The sequence below is a fragment of the Macaca mulatta genome, chromosome 17 (assembly GCF_049350105.2).
Source record: "Macaca mulatta isolate MMU2019108-1 chromosome 17, T2T-MMU8v2.0, whole genome shotgun sequence".
NCBI lineage: Eukaryota > Metazoa > Chordata > Mammalia > Primates > Cercopithecidae > Macaca > Macaca mulatta.
Window position 1 is genome coordinate 10,974,472 of NC_133422.1, and position 27,345 is coordinate 11,001,816.

Consider the following 27,345-nt stretch of genomic DNA (forward strand, 5'->3'; position numbering starts at 1 on the left):
TATCCTAAGTGCATGTGTCTTCTCCCCTACCTCCAACACTACTTCAATTTTGTGCTTACAAAATAACCAGATAGATTCATTGCAGCATTATTTAGAACAGCAAAAATGAGACTAAACACCTAAATCTACCAATAGCAAGATTGGTATTTTTAAGTATGTCTTTATAATGAACTCACTATATTTATGCAGTTACAACACCTGACTTTACTGATTTCCCTGGTATAGAGTTTTAAAAACAGCCTACAGCACTGTAACATAGACACTCACACAGATATACCCCCATCATTAGGGGGAAAAGGCTCCAAGGATGTATAACAAAGTGTTAACAATTTTTTTTCTGGGTGGCGAGATTTTAAGTTTTATTCACTTTATAGTATTTTTAAAATGCTTTAATGTAATAGACATATGCTATTTTTCTGTCAGGAGAAAAACATTTTCACTTAGAAAAGAGATAACAGAAGCAGTAAAAAAGAAAAACTGGACACTAACTTCATTTCTGCTAGAATAATTCATATTCTCCCCCATCTCATTTTTTAAATTAGTGACAAAATCAACAGTTTAGAAATGACACCATAAGATGAACTTTATTTTAAAGCTCATAGAAGTGTTCACAATCAGTTACAACAGGATCGACATTTCTTCCATTCCACACTTTCACATGACAATATACTGTATAGTGAGAGATAAATTTTAAGGTTTTTGTTCTGCATGCTGCTAACACATTTGACTAGCTTTTGTTTTACTCATTGATCTTTAATATCAAAGCAAAAAGTCATTTTCTATTGGACAGAAATGGTTTTAGAAAGCCCTTATGAAGTCAGACTTAGTCTTGTTTATAAACATCCACACCCACACACATGCTGAATGGAGAGCAAAATGCAAGAAAACTACCTTGGCAGGAACAAATGCTTAAAGATTTTAATCACAGCCCTCTTGAACGAGCAGTACAGTTTTTTTCTCCAAAAGACAAAAGTCAGTTTCATCCTCAGTGATGCAAATGGTGAGACTGCACAGAAAGCTTAGTATGAATTCACAATTCCACAGGAATCTGAAAGTTACCAAGGCAATTTTCCCTTTTAGGATCATAAAGACTACAGACTTAAGCTTTTTGTCTTTTTCCATATAATACACAAAATTTCTAAACATCCTTAAAAAAGAAAATATAAATAGTTTCAGTATGTTATGTAGAGTCACATACTATGGCAAAAATATTTTATTAATTGAAGGAATAAGCCAATTTAATGTTATCTAGTCCAAGTCCATATTAACAGAATTTTTCTCATTAGGGTAACATTCACCATTCTGATGTGGAGGTTCAGCACCAAAATTGTTTTTGTCTTCTAAATCTTCTTCCTTTTTATCAATATTTGGGCCATTTGGAGTTCTTTCCAGCTTGGGTGATTCAATTTTTGGTTTCGGTTGTGTTACAACAGGTTCACATGTGTTGTTCAATTCCTATAAGAAAATAGTTATCAGATTAACTCAGATCCATCCAGTTCATTTTCAACTGCTTCTCCACATACCTGACCCACTATTTTTCTACCAACTCCAATTATACATCAAATAATTACATTTTCTCATTACACTTGCCCCAAACCACAGTTTACAGTCTGACCAAAAGAGAGTATTAATATTCTTCCATGATGTGTTAGGACTATGTACTTACATATATTACTTCCTTCAATCCTCACAACAGAGTTAAAAGACAGAAATTATAATCCCCACTTCATGGAAGACAATGGTTCAAAGAGGTTAAGTAACTTCAAGATCAGGAAAACTAGTGAGGAAAGAGCTAGAATTCAAGTTTATAGCTTGAAACTGACAGTGCTTAAAAGGGTCACTTTTCCTTGACCTTCACTGTGTTTGAACATTATTCCAGAAGAACACTTTTCCCAGTTTCCTTCCAGCCTCACACACAAGACCTAGAATTTCCTAAGCCCTTTTTCCTTAGTTTGTTCCCCTATAGCACTTAACATCTCTGATAGATGACACAGACTTGTTTACTGCTGGTCTCCCTCCCATTACAAGATGAGTTCCATAGGGTCAGAGACTACACTTTGCACACTTAATTGTTTAATCCTGAGAACAAGGACTGGCACATGACAGGCTCAACAAATACACTTGTTGAAATGAATAAATAAATGGAGAAGTGGAAAATTTAACAAACTTATGAGGTCTTCTGTATTTTGTGACAGAATAATAAACTAAGAAAAAGCTGGTCTCGGTCAGGATGAGGTAAAAGCTTTATAGGAAAAATGGCTATGTTGAAGGTTCAAATGACTGCAACTTGAGTCTGTAAGCGAACCCAGCAGTAAACATGAGACAGTAACACTCACCTTGATTTTTATTTTAATCTCCTGAGCACGTACAACTGGATCCTGATCAAGACTCTTTTTAGCCTGAGCATTCATGACATTATTCATCCATTCCATCACTTCATTGACAGACTTCTCAACTTTTTTCATTTCAGACTCATCAATATGGTTGTATTTCTCATCCTGAATAGAAATAACATGGTCATTCTATAGAATTTATTGAACAATAACATTTCATTTGACCCAACTTTCCAGGAAGTTCAAATCTACCTCTAACCTCAAATACCAAAATTTCAAAGTTAGATGATTCCCAGCTTAAATGTTAGCTTATTAAAATCTAGGTTAACTTCCTCCCTATGTACAAAAAGACTGACTCACCTTATTTCTGAAGTCAGCTGCTATCTTGGCATAGTGCTGCAGCCTCTGTCCTAGTTCTTCAAACATTTTTGGCCGTTCTTCAGCTTCCTGAAACCGAACTTTAACAGGAGTGCCAATTTTCTAAAATAAAATGTAATAAATTAATAGTTATCATAATTTTACTTTAAAGTCTATAGTTTAAAACACAAATACCACCTTTCAGGGGGAGAAAACGACCTACCATTAATTCTTCCAACTTGTCAACATATGCTTGTTTAGCTTGGTCCTCTCCTTCTTCATACAGCCAGTCTTCAGTTTCTGTGAGGAGTCTCAAAAAATTTTGATGATCCTTAACACAAAATATGACAATATTAGTGGCACTCATACATCAGAATTTTTCACAACAAAACAAAGGGGGCATTCTCAGAGGAATTCTCATACTAGGTAGCTAATCGTATCTAGGAAGGCACTCTGATTTGGCTTCTCTGCCTTGTTACATAGACACATCCGAAAATGGCTCTCACTGACTTAAAAGATTTATCTTAGAAGCCCAATCTGTACAATGAAATGTGGTTTATAGAAGAGCAATTATCTTCTTTCTTTCCAAAAAAAACCCGGGTTTTAGTAATTTTTTGTTGACTTACACAACTATCAAACACTGAAGGGGAAGCTATACAAGTTGCCAATCACTGAACACACGAAAAAATCATTCCTAACCGGTTTATGTACAGTATGAACTTCTACTCTAGCCCTGGGAGGTCCTGCCTCGTTCAGTCATCTCGACTTTGGAGTCCCCACCATAAGAAATTCAGAGAATGTCAGGACAGAGCTAAAACTAAAGTACGTTACAAGGTAGCCCAGAGACCTTAGAACTATTAATAAAACAGACTCCAAATTTCACTTTAAATGACACTTAACTAAATTCTAGATTTTTATCCAGTTAGTTTCTTTTTTCTAAGTCCTATCTTTCATAGTTGTGCTTCTGGGATTTTCTCAGAGCCATAACAACTAGGAGTCAAGAAAAGGGATAAGGGGAATAACAGGGCTTAGTAAGCTCTGGGAATGACTGAACACGTTATGAGATGAAACAATGACAGGAAAGCTACCAAGGCAGCAGTGTCACTGCATTTGAGGTCTTTAAAAGCAAAGATTTTTCTTGTATTTATCCTAGACCCTATGACAGTAATGCCATGAACTCTACATAAATACTTGATAGGTTCTCTCTTCTAGATGGTAAAAATGAAGAGTTTTAGGGGTAGGCTAGTACAAAATAAAACTGCTCATCACCAATGAGCCTCTATCTCCATTACTTTTGTTTTCTGTTTCCAAAAAGTTCAAGTTATCTAACTGAGTAAAGGCTTAAGCCTCAACTGTCAATTTTGATACTAAACACTTTATATGAGACTACCTGAACAAAAACAGAGCTCTAAAACATACCTGCTCACATATAAATTTTTCATATGGTCCACACAGCTTGTCTCTGAACTCATACACATATTCCTCAACTGCATTTTTAGCATCATTCCTTTCTTTTTCCAATTTATCTTGCATTATCATCTTACCCTGTCAGGAAACAGGAAAGGTTAATTCCGGTCTTCTAGTTAACTCAAACTAAATTTTAAATGTGTAGACTCTGGGGTTTTAAAAAACATGATACAAAACAAATTTTAGTGTTAACACAGTTCCAATTTATACCTCGTCAAAATCTTCCTACAAACCCAACAGATTTACACAGACTTCATATTTAATGCTTAAAAAAAAAAAAAAAAAAAAAAAAAAAACACCAAGCTACTGCTTAAATGTAATTTTGTTTTCTTGTATATAAATGGTTGTCTATATTCAGATTAATACTGGCCAATGTATAACAGCCACACCACTTTGCCACATTTTTAAATCAAAGATAAATCCATGGACTACAGTTTATTGTTAAATAAACTTCTAAATACAATGTTCCCACCTCAGTATGGAAAAACCAAATCTCAATTATTTCACATTTCTAGAATTATTCTAGAATTTCAGACTACTAAAAAACACAATGTATTTTAATAGAAATATTTAGTGTGCCATGAAATTCCAACTGTACTGGGCTCTGTTATGATTTACTGCCATCCAATTTTTTCACAAGAACTCAGCCAATCATGTTATATCAAGCATAATTATCTACAGCATAGCTCTCTCTAATATGAACACAAAAAAAATTAAACTTGTTAAAAAAAATTAAACTGCAAAATTCATTAGTTTTGGCTTCATTCTATCCCTAAAACTATATAAAACTTGGGATGAGAAAGAATTATGGCCATTTATCTACATAGGTAACAGGGCCAAGAAACTAAACATATTTCAAAATAAAAATATTTAATTCAAGTACTTACCTCTGTCTCAATATACATGTTAAGAAGGTCTTTCCCTAACTGCCACACCAAGTTGGCTTCAATAGGCAGCTCGACATTCACCACCTTTATTTTGGGCTTTTTAGCTTCTGGAGGCTGGTCAACTTTTTTTTCATTTGCCTTAGGAAGGGGAATAAAAAAAAGGAAAAAATTTTAAACAACTCACTTGGAAAAACACAAAAAAGATCTCCTCATACTTACTGATGACTTGGGCAAAAATAAAATCTCTGAAAATCATAAAGTTAGAAGGGTCTACAGAATCACCTAATTCCCTCTATTTTAAATCAGGGCTGCTATTAAATATGCCATACCTTGCTTTGGGAATTCACCGGGATGTTTTTCTCTTCTCGTATTGAACAATCTCTCCTGCTAAAGCTTTTCTTCACAAGTCTTTACTTTCTAACCCCTTTAAATATTCTTATAAGTCCCATGAGTCAAAAAGTGAAAATTACTAAATTATTCTTATCTTTATAGATTCTAGAACCTGTCACCTAAGGATAAGCTTCAACCAATGCAAAACAGGTTAGGATCATCTTAATTCCTATAATATTGTAGGCCCTATATGCTACTATGCCTGCTTCAATTACAACTAGCACTACACTGATGAGTGCCTTTTAAAATTTCCTTATGGAACTTGGAGTATATATCTCTCTCTCTACCCCATACACACACACACATATATATTATTCTTACTATCCACCTTTGAATTGTATCATTTCTCATAAGCAACTTTGCAAGGTAAAAAGAGATAACAGTCTTAAAGTAGCAAATGGACTGATGTGACACATGCCAATGATTTATGTAGTTTTTTCAAAATATGTAAATACAGGGCTAAAGAAGTAAGTATCTCCTGTGGCCTTCAATTTTCCAAGCCTTTGCTATGCATTTCCATTTCTGCAGGTTCCTACTAATATAAATGACAAAGAACACAAATGAGCAGACTCAGTTCTATGACAGATCAGATGACAACCACAGTGTATAAACATGTATCCTGTAGGTAGGATGGTAAAATGGGACGAGACTAGCCCATGAGGCACAATAATCATGGCCATAGATAATTTTGAGGAGTTATAATGGATTAAAATCTTAGGCACTTTATCGAAGAAAGTGGGTCTAGAAAGTTCAATGACTTGCCTAAAATTAAAGAGATGGAACTAGATCCCATGTTTCAGAGACTGATCTCAGTGTTCCTTAGACATCACCTATCAAGTGCTATAAGCTGTATCACTATGGATGAACTAGGCAGTCAGCCTGCAGTCCTCCACACCTCACTTTCCTTCTAATGCACACAACCCTTCAATATATTATGCATGCTCTGAGGGCATGAGCCACAGGAAAGAAAAATGAATCCAATCAAACATACACCTAGGAAGACAAGAGCAACAGATGCTAGGAAACAAATGGATAACAGTACATGTATGGAAGTTAAATCAAGACAAGACAACCTGATAGTACCCAATTAAACCAACTACTGACAAAACCAGCATCACAAAATGGCATTTCAACACGGAATGGATGAGGAACCCTCTCCAAAGGGGTAATAATGCTCCAAAAGGCTTCAGACTAGTGGTCACACCTACAACTAAGGAGCATGAGATCCTACCCAATGTCATGTTCTAGACAGGTACTAAGACTCTCAGCAAGAGCTGATGTGTATGCTCATCCCAAGTCAAGGGGTGTGCTGTTGAAACTAAGCAGCTATTTTTCCAAATAACCACCATCATCATACAACTTAACAGCGGAAAACAGAGAGCAGCTTTCAGAAATCAGAGTCAGGACCCATAGCTCACACTGGAGCCCCCAGGATCAATGAGGGGACGGAAAAATTAAAAACTGGAAACTTTTACATAGTATAAAAACCTATCCTGACCCAAGGAAAGATTCTGTAATTTGCCTGAGGGTAAAAAAACTCTACCCTCAGAATGTAAGGGAAGCCAAACCACCAAGAGCAGGCTAATTATTTACATGTACCTTGTACAGAAAATAATAAAGTTCTACAAAACATACAGTGATTCACTGTTAACAACAGAAATTTTTCAATATCCATCTGACCATGACTCTTAAAGGTCTGATTACAAGCTGTCATTTCCCAAGGGACACAACACCATTATTTAAGTTAGCTTCCAATACCTACTGTGGAAGCAGGACAAAAAAGTAATTACCTTGAAATGCAATCTGGTTATTACCAGACCACCATAATTAATTTACTTAAATTTGACCGATGGCTTGAGAGGAGAAAGAAGTTTACTAGACTCCTATAGCCCATGTATTTATCAACTGATTAGTTCAAGTGAAAACTAATCATGTAGCCCTGGGAAATATCAAGTTCTGCCTTTGGTATTGGAAGATACCTCTGCTCTTTGAAAGACAACAAACAGTATACATTGGTCTCTTGTTACTTCGAGTGGCAGTTAATCAAGAGAAGCTTTTAGGTTTAAAGCAGGATATTCAATTCCCTTAATTGAACTTAAATACCTCTAACTGGTTTTAGTTGAAAAATACATAGAAAATCAACAGAAAAAAATCCTACACAGAATGAAATTATTTGGTGCTTGCTCTTGAAACTGCAATTTAATGATATCATTAATGATTACATGTTGCAACATTGTCTAATGGAATGAACTAGAAGAGTCACTCACTTTGTCAGCATCTGGGATTTTGTTTTCTTCTGAGGTAAGTTCAGGTGAAGGGGGAGACTGTGAGGTTTGTTGAGCATCAGTTTGTACCTGGGGCTGTGTTCCAGCTTCACTGTTGTCTTGCTGGACATTTTTCTGAAATGAAAGCCCAGGCACAAAGGATGTAGAAAGCAGGTGTACTTGTATAAATTTTTAAAGTTATAGGGCACCAAAGACAGTACACTCAATTTCTGAAATCTTAACAGGTGGGGAGAAAAGGTACTGAATAAAAACAAAATGAACACAAAGTACTTGAAAACTTCTGTAGATATTCTAAACCTGTAAAAAATTCTTTGAATGACAGCAGTTAATATGGTTAAATAACACAAGTAAGCATTTAATTGATGTGGTAAGAATCAAGAACTCTCCCTTAGGAAGCTCATCTAAGCTCGTACAGATATTAATTCTCTAAGGCACTGGAAATAGATTACTCCAGGCCTCTTTCCTAGAAACAAGCTTCCAAACCTATTTTACCAGCAGCCATCATGGATCTCAACATATCTCCATTTTCAATATACTAAACAGTTACATAAAATGGGCAATTATCAGTTATTTCGGAATTCATCACTTCAGTTTATAGATACCCAAGACTCACTCTGTCCCCAATTTTTGTGATCCAGCTATATCCAGTAAAGAATAAATGCTACATATTAACAATCCTAATTAAAAATTTGGTAAAGAAAAAGAAGAATGAACCCTAAGAGTTTCCTAATTTTCTTTTTCAGTAGCCCTCAATCCCTAATAAATTAGTGCTTGCTTGATCTTTACCCATCTTTGGAAGAGGGCGGAAATATTCTAGGTTAACTACTTTCTGCTCACACTGAACTCTTCTCATATTTTTCTTCTCTTAGCTTCAAGATTCTAAGATAGACACTGAAGTATTTAGGAACGAGGCATTCCTGATATCCAAAAGGCACTAAAGAGATTGAGAAAGTATATGGCACTCATCATTTAACCAACTACTGTACATTAGAATTTTTCTAGATGAGAATAAAACTAAGGTTCAGAATGTTTATGTTCCTTAGATGTTCTAGAAAGGTAACACAGTGATCACTAGATAACGCACTTTCTCACATCTTTACTAAAACACCACACTGCCTCCCTCTTAAGCTATTTCTAATTATTCCCTAGAAATAAACTGTAATTACTGTAATACTTTAGCTTCCTAAAATTCTTCTGTTGACCACACAGAACTAGCACTCATGCTAATGATAACAATTCTTACTATACGCTACACAGACACTTCTCGTCCTTCCTCCCACAATACAGAAAACCATGTAAAAACAAAAACAAGTTCTAAAATATCAAAGCCAATTTTGTCATACAATTTTAAAAACTTTAATATTTGGTAGCTATTTCAAACAGTTTTTGTAACAGTCTGTTTTTTAAGTTTCTTAAACGTCAGTCAACATTCGACTTCTCAATGTGTGGTCTACATCTTAAAAAAACCAAAAAAATCCCAACTCAATGAAACATCACCTACTCTGTCATATACTAGTTACTTCAAATTAAGTCACAATTCACCAAATTTCAAGCTGTATACTACCACTAACTGGCAAGTGCTATTATCATTACCTAAAATTCTGATCAAAATTATTTATGAAGGAAAACATTCATTTTAACCCTTCCCTACCCACTTCTCCTATAGCTTACAACTAAGTCAACTCTACTCAAACACAAGGGTTTATCCACAAACTTACATCAGTGTCTGTGTTTTCTGGTGGTCTCTGATTCAGACACTCCATGTCAGCTTCAGAAGACATTTCATTCTCCTCAGTTGGGACTTTCTCCACCATAGATGCCGTAGAGATGGTGAAAATGCCATGGGTGTTGACACGCACTTTGACTTTTACCCTAGATTTTTCTCCATCTTTCTGTGCAGAAACATTCTGAACTACAAAGCGGCCTAGAACAACAACAACAACAACAACAATCACAGAATCACAATTTTAGAATTAAATCTAAATCTCTGTAAAGGAGGCCAGGTAAGGTGGTTCATGCCTGTAATCCCAGCACTTTGGGAGGCCGTGGTGGGTCACTTGAGCCCAAGAGTTTGAGACCAGCCTGGGCAAGATAGTGAGATCCGTGTCTACTAAAAAACAAATAAAATAAAAAATAAAAAAATAAATAATAAATTAGCTGAGCTCAGTGGCATGCACCTGTAGTCCCAGCTACTCAGGAGTCTGAGGCAGGAGGACCCTTTGAGCCCAAGACTTCAAGGTGGCATTGAGCTGTGATCACATCACTGCACTTCAGCCTGGTGACAAAGTGAGAACCTGTCTCTTAATAAATCAATAAAAATCTATCTGTGTAAAGGAGACAGATAAGAAAAATACAAAGGCTAAAAAAATAACACCTGCGAACTACTGCTATTTTAAAATTTTCTACCCAGTCTTTACCAAATTGAAGTCCTCTAATATATAACTATGACCTCTTAAAATGTATATACTTGAAATTAATCTTAGTATGCCATAAAAGCTTTCAAAGATAAGGGCACCCTTATAACTATTTTATTTAACACTAGGCAAACACTGAGTGTAAGATACTGATAATAAGCAGTTCTTGCCTCCTTCTACCCTACTTCTCCAGATGAGTGAGCACAAACTAGACATGAAAATCTGTTTGAAAGCATAAGGAAAATGATAGCAAGCACATGCTGAATTTTAATCCTATAACCTTTTAAAGAATACCATTCTTTTGGTTAAATAATCAAAACATTTAGCTGTTTTAAATAAGGGAGGTGAGCCAAAATCTGTATGAAAGTCTGAAATTATTATGTATAATACAATGGGGTTCCAGAACATTACTAATGGTTAAAAGTGTAGACTTTAATCTAGACTATCTGGGCTTGAATCCTGGCTGTGTGAGCTGTTACAAAAGTTACCTAACTTTTCTATGCTTCTGAGGATTTAGTACAGTGAGCACTTACTACAGAAGCAAGTGCTAGGTTTAAGTTATAGCCACAAATAAGTACTTTTACTCTAGAGACCACTGAGTCAAAAGTAAGTACTCTGAACCTGTTATGTGCGAAGCTCTAAATGAGATTTAACTGCCTAGTACTTAAAGTGTTGTCTATATAAACACACAGAGCTACAGATTTAATTACAATGTCACTGAAAGAAGAAAGAATACACCTTAATTGTCAAATCAGTAGTTGAGGAAATATTTGCCAAAACATCCATCTATCTAAAGAAACAGCATTTATTCTGGAAAGTGGGATGTAAGATCGCTCAAGTATGTGTGACGTTTTCAGTTTCAATCAAACATGAAAAATTAGATGCCATGCCAAAAAGCTGGGATTTTATCTTCCACACAGTAATTAATGCACAGATTCCAATTTATCAAAATCTTACAAGTCTACATGCAATGATTTCTTTTCCTAACAATAAATTCATGAAAACTGTTTTAAAAACAATACACCACAACTCTGGGTCAGAACATTTTAGCCTTTAAAGTAGTAAGAAAGAAAACACAATTGATCAGGTTCAACTCCTTCAAACAATTTATTTATGAAAAGGTGTGAGGCAAGGATGTGTCCTGAAAAGACCTAGCAATATTGGCAAATTTCACCCATGGTCTGGGAAAGAGACTTACTATGGGTAAAAGTAGATGGATGGTGTCAAGTGTCCCCCCAAAATATGTACCAAAAAAAAACTTATCTTTAGAAAAGATAACACAAAGGTACATTTGAGAAGTGGATTCACAATGGTCGCTGACTCAGGTTTTAAACTAGAAGTAACAGACTACAAATAACACTTAGCCTAGAGAAAAACTTAGTATTAAAAGCAGGGATAACCTTTTACATACAGACTGTATCAGAATAGTGAAAATACTAAAGTGTTCATATATATATATGTACACATATATACTTTCAAGTAACGGGAAAACTCCAAGTAACAGCAGAACTACCAAGTCATTCTATCTCTAGACCAGATGACTCAACAAAATGAAGTTATTTCTCCATCACCATTATTCTAAATGGAAAATGTCTTCACACAGAATTATGCTCCCCTCAACATTGCTAAGAATAAGAAAACTTTTAAAGTTTGTACAATGAATGAGAAGCTAAGTCTTTAACTAAAGAGTAAAATATACACAATGAACTGCTTACCTATTTTTGCTTCTGGATATGGAACTCCTTGGGGATCAGAATAGAAAGCTTCTAGCTCAAAAGGCCCCCTTCTCAGGAAGGTGAGAACTTTGGAGAAAGGAGCAGCATGGTTTCGACTAAACACTTCATGAACACTGGAGAGAAAAGAAAAAGGCATTCAGCAGATGAAGTACTTAAATATGCTTACTGTGCTATACAAACAGAAAAGAGACTTTCTAAAATCTTTATCAATTCTATCTCATCATTTACAATACCAAAATGAGAGAAATATTTTGGTAGATTTGGTTGTTGAAAGATTCCAGGTAAATTAATGACTCCCCACTAGAGAAGTCATCTGTTAATTTTTCTTCTTTACATTAGAGTATCTGAATGCTATTTTCTGCTACATACCCTTCAGTATCTTCTGAATCGTGGTTCCAGACCAGAGATATTGGAAAAGGAACTGCATCTGTGACGGAAAATTCTCTAACTTTAAATGCCGGGGAAAGGATTGCACACTTAAAAAAAAATAAAATAAAATTATCATGAGCACATGAACACTTTCCAGTCATCTTTTAATATAAAACTGAATTCTAATGGATGGACAGGATTTTGTTTTTTTTTAAAAAACTCACATTCCAAAATCGTTCCCAGTGTATTTCATCTAAACAAATAATTTATTTTACCATCTAAATACTATGCCAATTACTAGGTACAAAGACAAATAATATATCTTAAGATAATGACAGTTAATCAACAACAGGTTTCATGGGGATTAGGAAACAGACTGGTCTTTCTAGAAATGCCTTGCTGACAGCAATTTCAAGATCACTTTTGAATATGTACACATACATACATGAACAGTTCTGTCTACACTGCTTTCCAAATGTCTGAGAAACCCCCAAAAGGGCCATAATGTTCAGATTTTCAAATAATTGTGTAAACGAAGAAAGCAATGGTAAATTCAAATTTGGGAAAGGCAACACCCAAAAGATAGGTGGACAAATCCCTATTTAGACAGGACATATAAAAATAGCTAAATAGATAATCAAGCTGAATAGACCCAAAAAAATCATCATTTAGTATAGGATCCTTCAAAAGAGAGGCCAAAATTAGCTCTACTTCTGAAGAAAATATAAACTTCCAACATTTGAAGGAATCAGAGTTAATTAAAGGAGGCATATTCCATTATGAAGAAAAAAGCGAAAACAAAAACCCCATAGAACAGGATGGATAATACAATGGATTATCATTAATAATTAGTATCTACCTATTCTTCCTTTTGTAAGTATACAAAGGCAGTCAGTCTAAATACCTTTGTTTACAGAATCCTGTTTTATATTTTAAAAACTGCTAACTAGCTTAAAACTCATATGTCAACTTGAAACTTTATTTAAAACTATTTAGATCTTTTTTGACTGTAATATCCTAAATATAAACTAGTATTTTCTTTTTTACCAAATAACTTCCAGATTTGGTGTTTTTCACCAAACTAACTTCACACTTCTGGGCTGCCTTTTTATCTGATAGGCAGATTAAAAATCAATTTGGGGATAAGAGAAGGTTATCTATTTTCTAATACCATTTGTTAATACTCCTAACACCCTGAAAACTTGCCCCAAATCAATTCCTTATTATATCAGATTAGATTCTAATTCCCTGTGTGCTTTGTAAGTAACAACTGCCACCACCACACAGTTTATTAGTGTTTCAGCTGTGTTTTCTGTGATATCCTCAGAATCATACCTGTTTTTGATTCTCAGCTTGAGAAACACCAGCTTGGTAGTTCTTTTAATTGAAATTCACTGGATCTTTTAGATTTGAGTGGCCTTATCTCCCTACAGCTTTACGGGTTTGTTTAAAATGTCCTTCTGCTACCTAGACACAGGTCTCTGTTTATTATCCTACCATGATGACATACACTGGAAACTGTTTAAGGACTGTACACCAAGCAAAAGCAGAGTTGAGAAAGTACCTGTAATGCACATCCTCTGGCTACTGCTTCATCTGCATTGAGTGTTGTGCTAATATCTTTTCCAAAGAATTTGGCAATTCTTTCTTTCACAGCTGGAATTCGTGTAGCACCTCCAACTATCTCAACTGCACTCACGTCTTCTACTTTGAGATGAGTTTGTGCCATCAATGAATAAAGGGGAACTTCTATCTTTTGCAGAAGTTCAGCACAGAGTTCTTCAAATTGTGACCTTAGCAAATACAAACTTGTTTTTAGAAAGGTTAAGACCAATATCCTGTCCTACTTTTGATAACCCAATGAATTTCATTATTTTCCCCCTCAGACAGCCTGGATCCCACATGGGCCAAGTTTAGCTGTACTGTAGTTTACAGCTCTTTTGTCTTTGATAAATATACCAAACAGGGCAGAAAGATAATGAGGAAGACAATCAGTTCTCCTGTTATTACTCAAATAAATCATTTTATATTGCTTATGACCACCATTTTACTTCTAAAATTTTTTCCCCAGAGACAGTCTTGCTGAGTGCAGTGGCACAATCATAGCTCACTGAAGCCTCAAACTCCTGGGGTCAAGGGATCCTGCCACCTCAGCCTCCTGAAAAGTTGTGACCATAGGCAGGTACCAACAGGTCCAACCCTTCTAAATGTTTTGATCTGATTCTCATTACTTTCAATGGTTATTTCCAGTCCCTGCACAGTATCTCTGTGAAACCAGTATTCAATTACTGGCCCAGAAATACTAAAAAGTGAAAATACCAAGAAGACTTGAGGGTAGTACTTAGACCCATGAGAGTACTTAGCAAAGGTATTTTTAAAAGCCCTCTTCACATAAGTGCCCCTAGAGCTAGTGGTGATAAAAACAACAGTATCTCCAGCCACAGGCGTGTAACGCACAATTCTGAAATGTAGGCCAAGACTCACGACACCCACTAGAACTGACACCTGGGCTAGTTTCAAAAAAAGTTCCATCTAATTAATCTGTAGAATTCAAGACACACCTGTTCATCTTTCCGGAAACATCTTTGTCATTCATAAAGCATTCGATATTCAGTGGAAGGTCTGTGCTGTTAGAGCTCATTAGCTTTTTCAGTTTTTCACACTCCTGATACAGACGAAGGAGTGCTCGTATTTTGGATTTTGCATCCAACTTGTACTTAGTTTTAAATTCTGCACAAAAATATTCCACTAACTTTTCATCGAAGTTTTTTCCTCCTAAGAAAGGATCAAAAGCTGTTCCCAGTACCTAATTTGGTCGAAACAACAAATAGTCTGGTTATTTTCAATCACATTTTAACTAGTATCTTAAATATTACTACCCAAACAATTAAAGACTAAGAGACTCAAGACTATATTTAAATTATAACATGAAATCCAAATCAGTCAGGAATAAATCTCTAAGATATTTTTGCCTTTAAATGACTACATAGAAAATAACTGCAAAAGCCTTTTCTTTCTGAAACAAGAACACTTAAGAGTATGCTAAGACAATTACATCATCTTTATGGAGATCAACCTTAGCAACCGTTTCTTGTTAACATCTCTACCTAAAATAAAACTCTTCATTACCAAGAAGAAAAAGCCTAGTAAAGCGGCTCAGTAGCTTAAAGTCACAACACTTAATGTGTTTTGGACACTGAGTTCCAATGTATGGCTTTACCTTCAATTTTCCCTTGTTGAAAGCACAGGCAGACACTTGAAAAGCTGAATGTCCCATATCAACAAAAACCACTATCCGAGGTTTCTCATCCAGGCTTGGGAGATCCTGCTTATAAATTCCGTAATTCAAAGCAACTAAAAAAAATAAGTATGTTTCAATTCCTCGGTTCACATTTTCTTAGGAATCTCACTGTTACATAAAATTACACATGGAGGAAGCTTGACTATTAACTTGAAACAATTAAAGGTGAACACATTACATTCCTTTTATACCTGACTTCACAATGATTTTCTTGGAATTAATTATTACTCTCTTTCTGATTTCAGAACAATGCTCTATCACTTTTCAATATATGGAGATGTGCCAGACAAAACATATATGGCGTGAATACAGTGAAACATAACCACATATCACACAGAGTATCAGACTCATTATGCAATACTTACATTTCAACCACAACCTGCTAGGACACTGCTTATCCAAAAAAATTAAGAATTTAATATACAACTACAGCAACTGCAGTTCCTACCAATTTTCTTTTAGATCTGAGGTAAATAGCTGAACAACCCTAAAGTTTGTTTTTCTTCTGAACTTTAAACTGTATTTCTAAACATGTATACCTAAGAACGTATTTTTACCAATATTTCAGTTTTCCAAAAACCTAACAAATATGTGAGTAAAACTTTTCAGCATAAAAACTGACTTTTTTCCTGAAGTCATTTTTTGTTCATCTGTAATCATAATAAACTAATGAAAGCTCAAGGAAGAGATGCTGTGATCACCACTGTAGATCCACAATACCTAGCGTAACACATTCAGATAGTACAGGCTTAAAGCAATATTTGATAAGTGATCATCTATCTACAGTTCAGTAGATAAATTTTTTTTTTACACTAAACCAATTACTTGTAAGCCAAGGTAGTTTTAAAGCCCAGAATTTTAAGCTTGTGGGAAAACTTATTTCCTAACTATAAATGCATTGTAAGGAAACAAAGTTAAATCCAACCTACATTTTCAAAGGAAGAAAAAACATGAAATTCTCTAATGAAAGCAGATTCATAAGTTTGATAAAGTACCAATTTCTCATTAACCATAAGCATTGTAAGAGGTAGATTTTTTTCAAATCTGACTCGATTTTTTAATAGGCTGTGTTTCTGTACCTATACGAAAGTAATAGCACTGAACATCCATAATTCTGATAGTATATTCACTTCTACACGACAAGTGCTTTTTCCTTACCAGCTGTCATGTCATTCATAAGTCTTAAACAGTTTAGGCCAACAATCTGTGCAGCATCTAATACAGATCGCCTCTCAGCATCTGTAAAGAAGGAGGGGACCTACAAACAAACAAACAATTCTGAATTATCTAAAACACAAAATATACTTAGAAATTCCTCACAAACCACTTTTTTTTTTTTTTTTTTTTTTTTTGAGACAGAGTCTCGCTCTGTCACCCAGCTCCGCCTCCCAGCTTCATGCCATTCTCCTGCCTCAGCCTCCCGTGTGGCTGGGACTACAGGCACCTGCCACCGCGCCCGGCTAATTTTTGTATTTTTAGTAGAGGCGGGGTTTCACCGTGTTAGCCAGGATGGTCTCGATCTCCTGACCTCGTGATCTGCCCATCTCAGCCTCCCAAAGTGCTGGGATTACAGGCGTGGGCCACCGCGCCCGGCCACAAACCACTTATAAATTCACAACAGTCCAGCTAAGTAGGTGTCTCACCAAGTCACAAAACAGAAATAGGGCTTTAGTTTCCTGCAAGCTCGTTAACCTTCAGAAACAGTAACTACTTTTGAAAACACTGTCCCAAAATTACAGGATCAAAATAGTCTTTATTATAACCAAGTTTAAGCTGAAATAAAAATTAATCAGGAGTTTCATAAGACATATTAAAAGTTACATAAATCTAAGAGAAAACTTGAAATTAAAGCGGATTAAATCTGCTTCCAAACTAATCATAAGTTTCTACTGGCATTAGGAAATTATAACACTAGGTCAACATTTAATGTTTAATAATATTAAACTATAGGCAAAAACTACAGGAACTTAAAGAGCTAACTCTAACATATGCCAGCCACCACCCTTTCAGTTCTGCTGTTCACTGAGGTACTCCTTAATTCAGTCAACATGTTAAGATTACAAAATCACTTTTTGGCAAAGCCTTTTGATTCTCCTAAGAGTGAAAACAGCTCAAGGGCTGAAGTTTCTTACAGCATTGACTTGTGCCATTCTAGTTGTAATTCTTTTTGACTGCCTCCTAGTGCAGCACTTCAGGATACTACTATTCAGGAAAAAAAGTATCTAACAACACATTCACAGAATCATTTCAGTGCAAAGTACCTAAGTTTAGTACAGTGATTTTTCCAAGTTGTCCAAAATATTTGTAGATGCTTGAGAGAGAGACATAAGCAAGAGCAAAGGTAGATCTCTTTCACCTTTCAAATCAGAACACTTCTTCCATCAGCTTCTCAGTTCACCAGGGGAAAAAAATTGTGGCAAAAAAAAAAAAAAAGGAAGGGAGACTGGGGAGGGAGAAGCCACTGACTTCTAACTTAATTCTTTAATTTTGCCAGAGATTAAAACAATTCCCATCTTGCAAGGACAATAGGAGAAATGTTAGCCCGTCCGCCTCATTCATGCATAAAGGCTTCTTGCTGGCTGATCTCAGTTGGCCACATTGCTCATACTATAGTGCAAAGACCATGCTGTATTTAAGTCCAAAAGCATACCCCACAACGCATCAAGAAGTGACCCAAGACATCTGGGTGAGCAGAATTTACCTTTCTGGTGTCCAAAAAAAAAGATGACTTTTGTTCATTTCAAGTACCCCTTGACAGTCTAACTAGTAACTGTCCACTGAAGGTAACAGGCTTGCTAGTGCTAAAAATTTAGCTTTCGTCACTACTGGTAGGCTACATTTTAAAACTCCTAATGCACTCATTTCTCAACGAAGGGTAGAATTCTTTCACCCGTGAAAAGCTCCTGTGTTAAATGTACAAGCCTGATAGTGCAGCAACTAACTGTATTAGAATACTCCCACATGGAACCAGTCAAAATCTGTGTTTTCAAAAAGCCTCACATGAGATTTTGATTTCCAGTCAAGAACCTTTGCAGCTTCTGGCTAAAAATACCACTCAAATCTACTTTGTAACGCTCTGGAACACATGTTAATACAGTCCAGTAGAACATGATCTCTAGTAAAAGAACAGCTTTCACACATTTGATACTTAAAAGTAATACAAAGAATGCCAAATGAAATAACACACACTGCCTTGCGGAATTACACTTACTGAAATAACACAATCTGTTACTGGTTTCTTGAGGCTGTTTTCAGCAGTTTCCTTCAGCTTAGTCAACAACATGGCTGTTATCTGCTCCACACTAAATAGATGTTCTTCACCCATGTACATCACCTATATTGAAGGGAAAAGATGTTTTAAACATTGTAGTACGTGAAGCTACATGCCAGTATTTAACTTCCAAATATTAGCACACATTCCCTTCCATAAAATCTTTATTGTTGTAGTGGTTTTGGAAAGAAGGAAGAAAAGGAGGAGAAAGGGAAGGTGAAAGAGAGAAGGGGGAGAGAAAGGAAAAGAGAAAAAAAAAAAAGGAAGAAAGAACTTCTACCTAAAGATGAAGGGGAGGGGAAGAAAGCTAGGGCAGATATACCCCACCCAAAGTCTTAGTCAAAACATGAAAGAAGGTAGTAAATTTCCACTCTAACTGAAGAGATGAATCACTGGGATAAATATTATTGTGTGTTGATCACAAGACAGGAATACCTCTGCAAGTTTAAAAAAAGATTCCTGGTGTTATTACACTATTACTCTCCCCACAATTGCAACTGGGCTGTCTCAGAACAGACTTTTATTTGATACATGAACACAATGTCGACTTTTTTCCCAACATCAAATAAACCTCAATTTTATAATTGCCAAAAAGTCAGAAGAAACACAAATTAAGTTATAGCATATATACTACCATTTGAATAATTTTCAGACAATTTAGCATCTCTCTACGATACTTTAAAAAGAGCTGAATAAAAAACAAAAAGACCACCTGGTGTAATTAAGAAATTTGAGTAATGACTCAAATAAGTTCGTCTTTTTAAGTATTAATAAGTCAGTATTTTTCTCTATGGATGGGTGAAGGAGTCTCCTATCAAGGAATCTAAGGTTGCTCAATTATATTACCTTTATTCCAACTCCACCATTTTTCAATGGAACCAAATCGTAACTTAAGTTTTCCTTCTCCTTTTGAATGAAGGGGTCATTGAACGCTCGGCCATGAAATCTTTTGAAGTTAGACACCGTATTGTTTGCATGAGTGATTTGCTGCAAAAAGAGGTTTGAGATTTTAATTTTTTTTCTCTAATTTCACCACCTACCAGTACTTTCAGTAATTTTATTTAGTCACTTTACAATTCGGAACCAACCCTATGAGTGCACATAAGCTGCCCTGAGGCCCATCAGTTTCACTGAATTTCCCATCTATGAACAGATTTTATTTATACTTTTTTCTTCTCCTATAGAAAATGCCAGAAGGTAAGCAGCAAGACAGAACAAGAGGCAAAATAGTGTGACTACAGACTTTAAAGCAGATTTCAAAATCTGTAAGATAAAAAGACAGTGAAACTATCACTAAAGGCTCTGAACACACAAGAATTTTATCACTTGTTTCATTCCTTTTCCCCCCCACTAAACTTGTGAAGTTTTATACACAATGAATAGTAGTGCTATAGTCAAATTATAATTTTGTTTAAAAAAGTTAATTTTTATAGCTGAGCATGACTAACCGAGAGGCTGAGGCAGGAGAATCGCTTGAACCTGGGAGGCAGAAGTTGCAGTGAGTCAAGATAGCACCATTGCACTCTAGCTTGGGCAGCAAGAGTGAAACTCAGTCTCAAAAAAAAGAGTTGATTTTTATAGTCTAATAAATTGCTAAGTGGCCAGGATAGACATTCTGTGCCAGAAAATACATGGATCGCTACTGTTCCTAGCAACAGCATGAAATGCTAGTTATCTACACCAAAAAGTAGGAGACTGAAGAGTAATTCAAAAAGTTTCTAAGTGACCCAATGTTTTCAACAGCATGTGCATATTGTGAAGACTTGAGAGCCATGGTTTTTATAAACAAGACACTGAACTGCTATCTTACACAACTGGTGCACATGTTTGTTAAACTGCTGTAAGAGATGGTGTTTTTTTAATCCATAGTTTTGGTTAAATATTTTAGGTAAACTCTAGATCGAAAAGCCCCACTTCAGAGCACATTTCATTCAAATGTACCTCATTTGAAACAACAAATAACTGTAAGATTGAAAACTAAGAATTCTGAAATTATTAGCTTAAAAATACCAAAACAGTCTACTACTTACTTTTTCTCTTACCTAGTTCTTTGAATAAAGGAAGAATACAGTTAGCTTGGCAGTACTAATTTTCAAACAACATAGAATTCAAGCGAGTTTAGGTCTTAAAATTCCTTATGATCTAAAACTGAGATGTAGTCTACTGGTCAAATATGAGTCTCAACAGATCCTTCTCACATAACCACAAAGATGCAACAGAATTTTAGGTCTAGGTTATCAATATCCTCAATGGGCACATTTAGAGGATTGTTACAACTGAAGTCCCACTATCCTTTTGAACACATCATTTTGAGTGTGCCTATTTCTCCTTTCTTTTTTCACCCTTTTGTTATATCGCTCTTCCAATGTAAAAAGGAAATACAGTTAAATCCAACCTACATATTCAAAGGATTGGAAAACATGAAAGAATTTTCTAATGAAAGCAGATTCGTAAGTTTGATAAAGTGCCAATTTCTTATTACAACATAAGCATTTTAAGAGACAGATTTTTGTTTTCAAACCTGACCTAATTTTTTAATAGGTCAGTACTAAATACATTCTGTAACATACAATACAGTACTAAGATACAGTCCAAAATTTTCTTTTTTAGCAATACTATTTTCTGTATTTAGAAAAATGTCTTCTATTTCAAAGAGCCTCTCAAAGAGCATTTCATATATCTTTTACTGCTTCTCTCCACCAAGAGGTCTGCCTAGATCAGTGCTGTTCAATAGAATTATATGTCAGAATAAAGGGGAGCTACCTACATAAAATTTTCTAGCAGCCACACTAAAAACTAGTGAGATTGGATTAATTTCAATTAACTTAGGGCAATATATTTTAAAAATTATCACTTCAATAAGTAGTCAATAAAAAAAATTGATGAGATACCATACTTTACTTTTCAATTTGATTAAAAAGTAAAAAATCTCGTGTGTATTTTATACTTCACATTTTGATTCAGACAAGCCACATTTCAAATACTCAATACAGTACATGGCTACTGTATTTCTTAAACAGCACAGGTCAGGACAAAAATTTCTCCCAGTCCTGAAAACTGGCTAGCATATATAGAAAGCTGAAACTGGATCCCTTCCTTACACCTGATACAAAAATCAATTCAAGATGGATTAAAGACTTAAATGTTAGACCTAAAACCATAAAAACCCTAGAGGAAAACCTAGGTAATACCATTCAGGCCACAGGCATGGGCGAGGACTTCATGACTAAAACACCAAAAGCAATGGCAACAAAAGCTAAAATTGACAAATGGGATCTAAGTAAACTACAGAGCTTCTGCACAGCAAAAGAAACTATCATCAGAGTGAACAGGCAACCTACAGAATGGGAGAAAATGTTTGCAATCTACCCATCTGACAAAGGGCTAATATCCAGAATCCACAGAGAACTTAAACAAATTTACAAGAAAAAATCAAACAACTCCATCAAAAAGTGGGCAAAGGATATAAACAGACACTCAAAAGACATTTATGCAGCCAACAGACACATGAAAAAATGCTCATCATCACTGGCCATCAGAGAAATGCAAATCAAAACCACAATCAGATTGCATCTCACACCAGTTAGAATGGTAATCATTAAAAAGTCAGGAAACAACAGGTGCTGGAGAGGATGTGGAGAAACAGGAATGCTTTTACACTGTTGGTGGGACTGTAAACTAGTTCAACCACCGTGGAAGACAGTGTGGCAATTCTTCAAGGATCTAGAACTAGAAATACCATTTGACCCAGCCATCCCATTACTGGGTATATACCCAAAGGATTATAAATCATGCTGCTATAAAGACACATGCATACTTAACATTTATTGTGGCACTATTCACAATAGCAAAGACTTGGAACCAACCCAAATGTCCATCAATGATAGACTGGATTAAGAAAATGCGGCACATCTACACCATGGAATACTATGCAGCCATAAAAAAGGATGAGTTCATGTCCTTTGTAGGGACATGGATGAAGCTGGAAACCATCATGCTGAGCAAACTATCACAAGGACAGAAAACCAAACACCGCATGTTCTCACTCATAGGTGGGAATTGAACAATGAGAATACTTGGACACAGGGTGGGGAACATCACACACTGGGCCTGTCGTGGGTGGGGGGAGGGGGGAGGGATAGCATTAGGGGGAATACCTCATGTAAATGACGAGTTAACAGGTGCAGCACACCAACATGGCACGTGTATACATATGTAACAAACCTGCACGTTGTGCACATGTACCCTAGAATTTAAAGTAAAATAAAAAAAAAAAAATTTTCCCAGTCCTACCTTAATTACTAAGTAACCTGAAAAGGCTTTTAAACACGTAACTTCTTAGAAGTTCCTTCTATAAAAGGAATCTCTTAAATGAGTATCATGAGAAAATTCACACGAACTTAAAATGTCTTGTTTATAATTTCTAAAAATTAGATAAATGAAAGGCAGCAAAAAGTTACTAAAAGTTAAGGTTGGCAGGCTGGGCGGTGGCTCACACCTGTAATCCCAGCACTTTGGGAGGCTGAGGCAGACGGACCACGAGCTCAGGAGTTCCAGACCAGTCTCACCAATATGGTGAAACCCCATCTCCACGAAAAATACAAAAATTAGCTGGGCGTGGTGGCACATGCCTGTAATTCCAGCTACTCAGGAGGCTGAGGCAGGAGAATCGCTTGAACCTGGGAGGCGGAGGTTGCAGTGAGCCGAGATAGCGCCACTGCACTCTAGCCTGGGCAACAGAGCGAGACTCCATCTCAAAAAAAAAAAAAGTGAAGGTTGGTAAATTAGAAAGTTAAAGTCGATCTTAATATAACAAGACAAAGGCAACAGAAGGAAAGAGTATCATCATCTGAAGGTTCATAATTACATTTTTAAAACTCAAAAATACGTAAGCTTAAGCACACTTTACCCTCTTCTATGTCTCCTGAGATTTTCCTTTTAAAAACTCCCCCTTAAAAAGTGATCCGAATTCTTTCAAGGAACATACCTGATTTTTGGCTGCAACTCCAATTGTTCTATTTTTTGATCCAAATGATATGACTGACCTAGAAAAAAATATATTTCAAAAATGTTAAAAAGCATAAATGTTGATATTTTAAACTGACAAGGGAAAAATTATAATATAAATGTCCTACCCATGAGGGGGTAGGGAACAAGCATAGCACAATTTTAAAGTCTATAGCTTTCATCAGATACTCAAAGGGGGCTTCCACTTAACTGCTGCTCTGAGAATCCAACCTAGGTGGCAGTTCTACCACCCCAAAAACGTCTGCTCATGGCTCAGGAATCCTCCAGGTTCCCAGTTATTACGAACTGAACATTAACTTTGAAAATGTTTTAAATATGTAAATGGTATTATTAACTTGACCCTACACACATGACTCACAAAAAATAGGATGTGACTCTACCTTTCAGTCACCAACTCTGTACACATCTAAATGTCATTGTCATACCGACTTTTGTTCTGATATATCAGCTGCTTCTTTAGAAATCAAAGTTTTTATGCTAACGCAAACAAATGAACCCAAGTTACACCTCTGAAGTTTCAAGAGCACAGAGGTTCCCATCTGGGAGATTCTACCGGAGAAAGAAAAAAAGGATGCACAACAAGTACCACCGCAAAACAATATAAATGTCGAGGAAAAGGAGTAACTAATCAGTTACATCAAATCTGCTTTGAAGAGATGGAAGGTGACTTGTAACCGCGAGACAACCTTCTCAGCCACCATGGAAATGCAACCGCGCAGTAACCAGAGCAGAGACAAGCTCAAACGTCTTGTGAGGAGACAGTAAGTGAATTAGGTTTTCGATTAAAGGAGTTATCTAATTCTGGATTACTAATCCAAATATAATCTAATTTTGGGTGAGTTACTCCTACCTGCTTAGGTAGGAGTAACGGTAAATGAGATCAGCAGAACGGGAAAATACTGAGGGCATTAAGTCCCACCTTACAGTTTAAATTTGCTGTAATAGAAACATCCTCGAACTACATTATCTGAGCAGGTGTTAAAAAGAACAGCAGCCTAAATGCCAGAGAAGTGTCCAAGCAGAAGCTAGACAAGAAACCGTCCAAAATCAAGAGCATCACTGTAAGTTCAGAATAACTATAGACTTGCAGAATGGATCTACTCATTTTCCTAGGGGAGAATCAAATTAATTGTACTAAATAGCAATTAGTAGCTGATGCAATAGTGTCAACCATAGTTACAGTTTAACAAACATATTAAGGGCAACTCCAATATTGCCCTCAGTGCACATTTTTCAGGACTGTACTTTTTGTCTTTGGTTTCACACAGTAGTCACTGTATAGCACAATTTTTTTTTTCCTACTCTCCTCTGAAAAGCTTTTTCTTTTATTGGATCAACCAGAACAAAGTATAAACTGCACCTAAGCATGAAAGCCTGAAATACTCTTTTCTTTCTTACCAAACTCCAACTTTAAAACCTTAACACAACCAAAAAACAAACTTATATCTGCAGCGGTAGACGTGCAGGTTGCTCAAAACAGTCTTGCTAACGTTACTAACACTGCCAAATATTTTTGCCTCAGATTTTCCACTCAACTTTCATAAACGTTCTCAGCACCCAAATAATTGTATTAGCCCAGTCATTCTGCCTTTGGATTCAATGTTTTCACTTTGCACTTTTCATCCTGGGCTTGGGACATTTGAAAAAAATTACTAGGTACAGTAATTGCCTTGAGATGGAAGCATTTGTTTTCATCAGTGCACATGCAGATATGTTTGTATATATCCTCGTCCGAAAATATCCCTTCACGAAACTTGCTTTTTAAAGTGTTGCCCTTTGCCCACCCCTAGGCTCCTACAGAATATTTAGTTCAGTGACGACATCCATTCTCTTGTGGCGTTCTAGCCCAGAAGTATGCAATTTTTATTCTTTTACATACACTGTGCAAAATTAATTTTAAAAATACGGTTTACAATTCCTCACGAATGGCAAAGAGCAAAAACAAGAACGTTTACATATTTCGACAATGATCCCGGGCATTAAGGCCAACAATGTTAGCAACGGAGAGACTGGGTAAAAAGAGGTGGGCTGATCTTTCATAGGACTGCTTCCGTGGTCGCTAACAACAGTTCGCCTGCTCACTGGACAAGCAGCGACACAAGCTCTGGAAGCTTCCAATTCATTTCGAGATTCACAATGCGGAAGAAAAAGCCCGGCAGCCCGGCTCCGCGGTGCGCAAAGATATGCGCGGAGGGAGGAGGACAAGCTGGAGGCGGCTCAGCCAGCTCAGAAAGGCCGGGTGGGGATATGGGGGCGGCCGCGAAAGGCGCAGGCTGCAGCCTGCCAAGACAAGGGAGCGTAGTCGCGGGCTCTGCCGCAGCCCGACCCCCAGGAGGTTTTGAAATCCCCCAGTAGGAAGCCCGCACAAAGTGACGACCCGGTGTCTCCACTCTGGGACTCCTCTCGCCCCCGTGAATCCCTGAGACAATCCCTTCTCCAATTCGTGGTGGCAAGCCCCCCATCCCTCCTCTGGCCGGGTCGCTGGTCCCTAGTTCCACGGAGGGATGCGCCGCTGCCCAAACGCCTCCGTTTGCGGCGGAGATCGGTGTAGCCAACCAGCTTGGGGTCCCCACACTAAGAGCCCAGAACCTCCTCCCATCCACCCTCGCAGGCTCCCACTTACGGGGTGCACCGATCGCTGAACTCATTGGCGATGGTCTCGATGCCCCCGGCCCGGGCCACCGCGATGTAGCAGCTCTGCGATCCCACGTCCAAGCCCACCACCGACATGGCCGGCTCGCGGTCCGCCTCCGCCTCGGGTCTGGGTCTACGTCCTCCGGCCGCCTGCCTGCTCCTCCTGCCGCCGCTTTCTGCCCGGCCGCGTTCGGCTCCGACCCGCGGGGTCTGGCCGCTCCTCTGACACTCAGAAGGACACACGGACAGCCGGCCTGTCAGGCTCCTCCTACTCCCGGATGACAGCGGCGGCTGGCAGACGAGAAGCCCCGGGAGAAAGCCGGGCTCAGTCTCCGCGGGTCGCTCCGCACCTCCGGTTGCCTGCCTCTGCCGCAGCTCGCACACCGTCGCCGGGGCTGAACTACCGACCCAAAAGGGGAGGTCCCACTTCCTCAGCCTTATGTATCGCACTGATCAGAACTTTCCAGAATCTGCGGCATTTACTCACCGGCGCCTCCACCGGCCCCTCCACGTGCCACTTCCGCTTCCTTCTTCTCGAGCCTTCTGGAAAGATTCTACCCAATGGGCGGCCGGTCCCCCGAGAACGGCGGCCGTTGCCATGGCAGCGACAGGGCCGCTCCCGTGCCATTGGCTCAAGGCTGCCTCCGCCCACTCCCGCCCTAGCCGAAGGCATTTTGCTGCCCTAATAAAACAGGCAACGAAAAATGACTCCAAAACTCGGAATAATCACAATTTGCTACTGGGAGATGGTACCCGACCCTTAACTCTAAAGGGAGGCTGAACAGGCGGAGAGAGACCCCATTTTTGCAGAGACCCCAGACACCAGGATGGTGGGGAGGCCGGCCAGCTGTCCGGAGAGCATGTTGGGAATCG

At 37.4% G+C, this 27,345-nt stretch overlaps 1 protein-coding gene across 5 annotated transcripts; it reads right to left on the reverse strand.

Annotated features, from left to right (window-relative positions):
• Positions 1-557: 557 nt before the first annotated feature.
• On the reverse strand, positions 558-27,345 carry HSPH1 (heat shock protein family H (Hsp110) member 1). Of its 5 annotated transcripts, XM_077974164.1 has the most exons (19): positions 26,462-26,882; positions 23,798-23,855; positions 19,657-19,797; positions 18,751-18,873; positions 16,698-16,797; positions 15,459-15,592; positions 14,800-15,044; positions 13,803-14,031; positions 12,239-12,345; positions 11,849-11,982; positions 9,438-9,643; positions 7,702-7,833; positions 5,045-5,182; positions 4,110-4,235; positions 2,914-3,021; positions 2,694-2,813; positions 2,337-2,498; positions 1,299-1,455; positions 558-1,048 (listed from the first exon to the last, which is right to left on the reverse strand). In XM_077974164.1, the coding sequence occupies exons 1-19, from the start codon at positions 26,566-26,568 to the stop codon at positions 1,020-1,022; spliced, it is 2,556 nt and encodes an 851-aa protein (XP_077830290.1). In that variant the 5' UTR covers positions 26,569-26,882; the 3' UTR covers positions 558-1,019. The 5 variants fall into 5 exon arrangements, with proteins under 5 accessions (XP_077830290.1, XP_077830288.1, XP_014976314.2 ...); XM_077974162.1 differs by lacking the exon at positions 26,462-26,882 and adding an exon at positions 26,960-27,345 and having other exon boundaries at positions 558-1,455; XM_015120828.3 differs by having other exon boundaries at positions 558-1,455.

Excerpts from the sequence above, each read along its gene's own strand:
- HSPH1 (XM_077974162.1), bottom strand. The coding sequence starts at position 27,072 with ATGGCAACGGCCGCCGTTCTCGGGGGACCGGCCGCCCATTGGGTAGAA. Across the intron at positions 15,045-15,458 it reads TCAACAAGGGAAAATTGAAG|GTACTGGGAACAGCTTTTGA; the intron begins GTAAAGCCATAC and ends CGACCAAATTAG. Across the intron at positions 11,983-12,238 it reads GATTCAGAAGATACTGAAGG|TGTTCATGAAGTGTTTAGTC; the intron begins GTATGTAGCAGA and ends TTTTCTCTCCAG.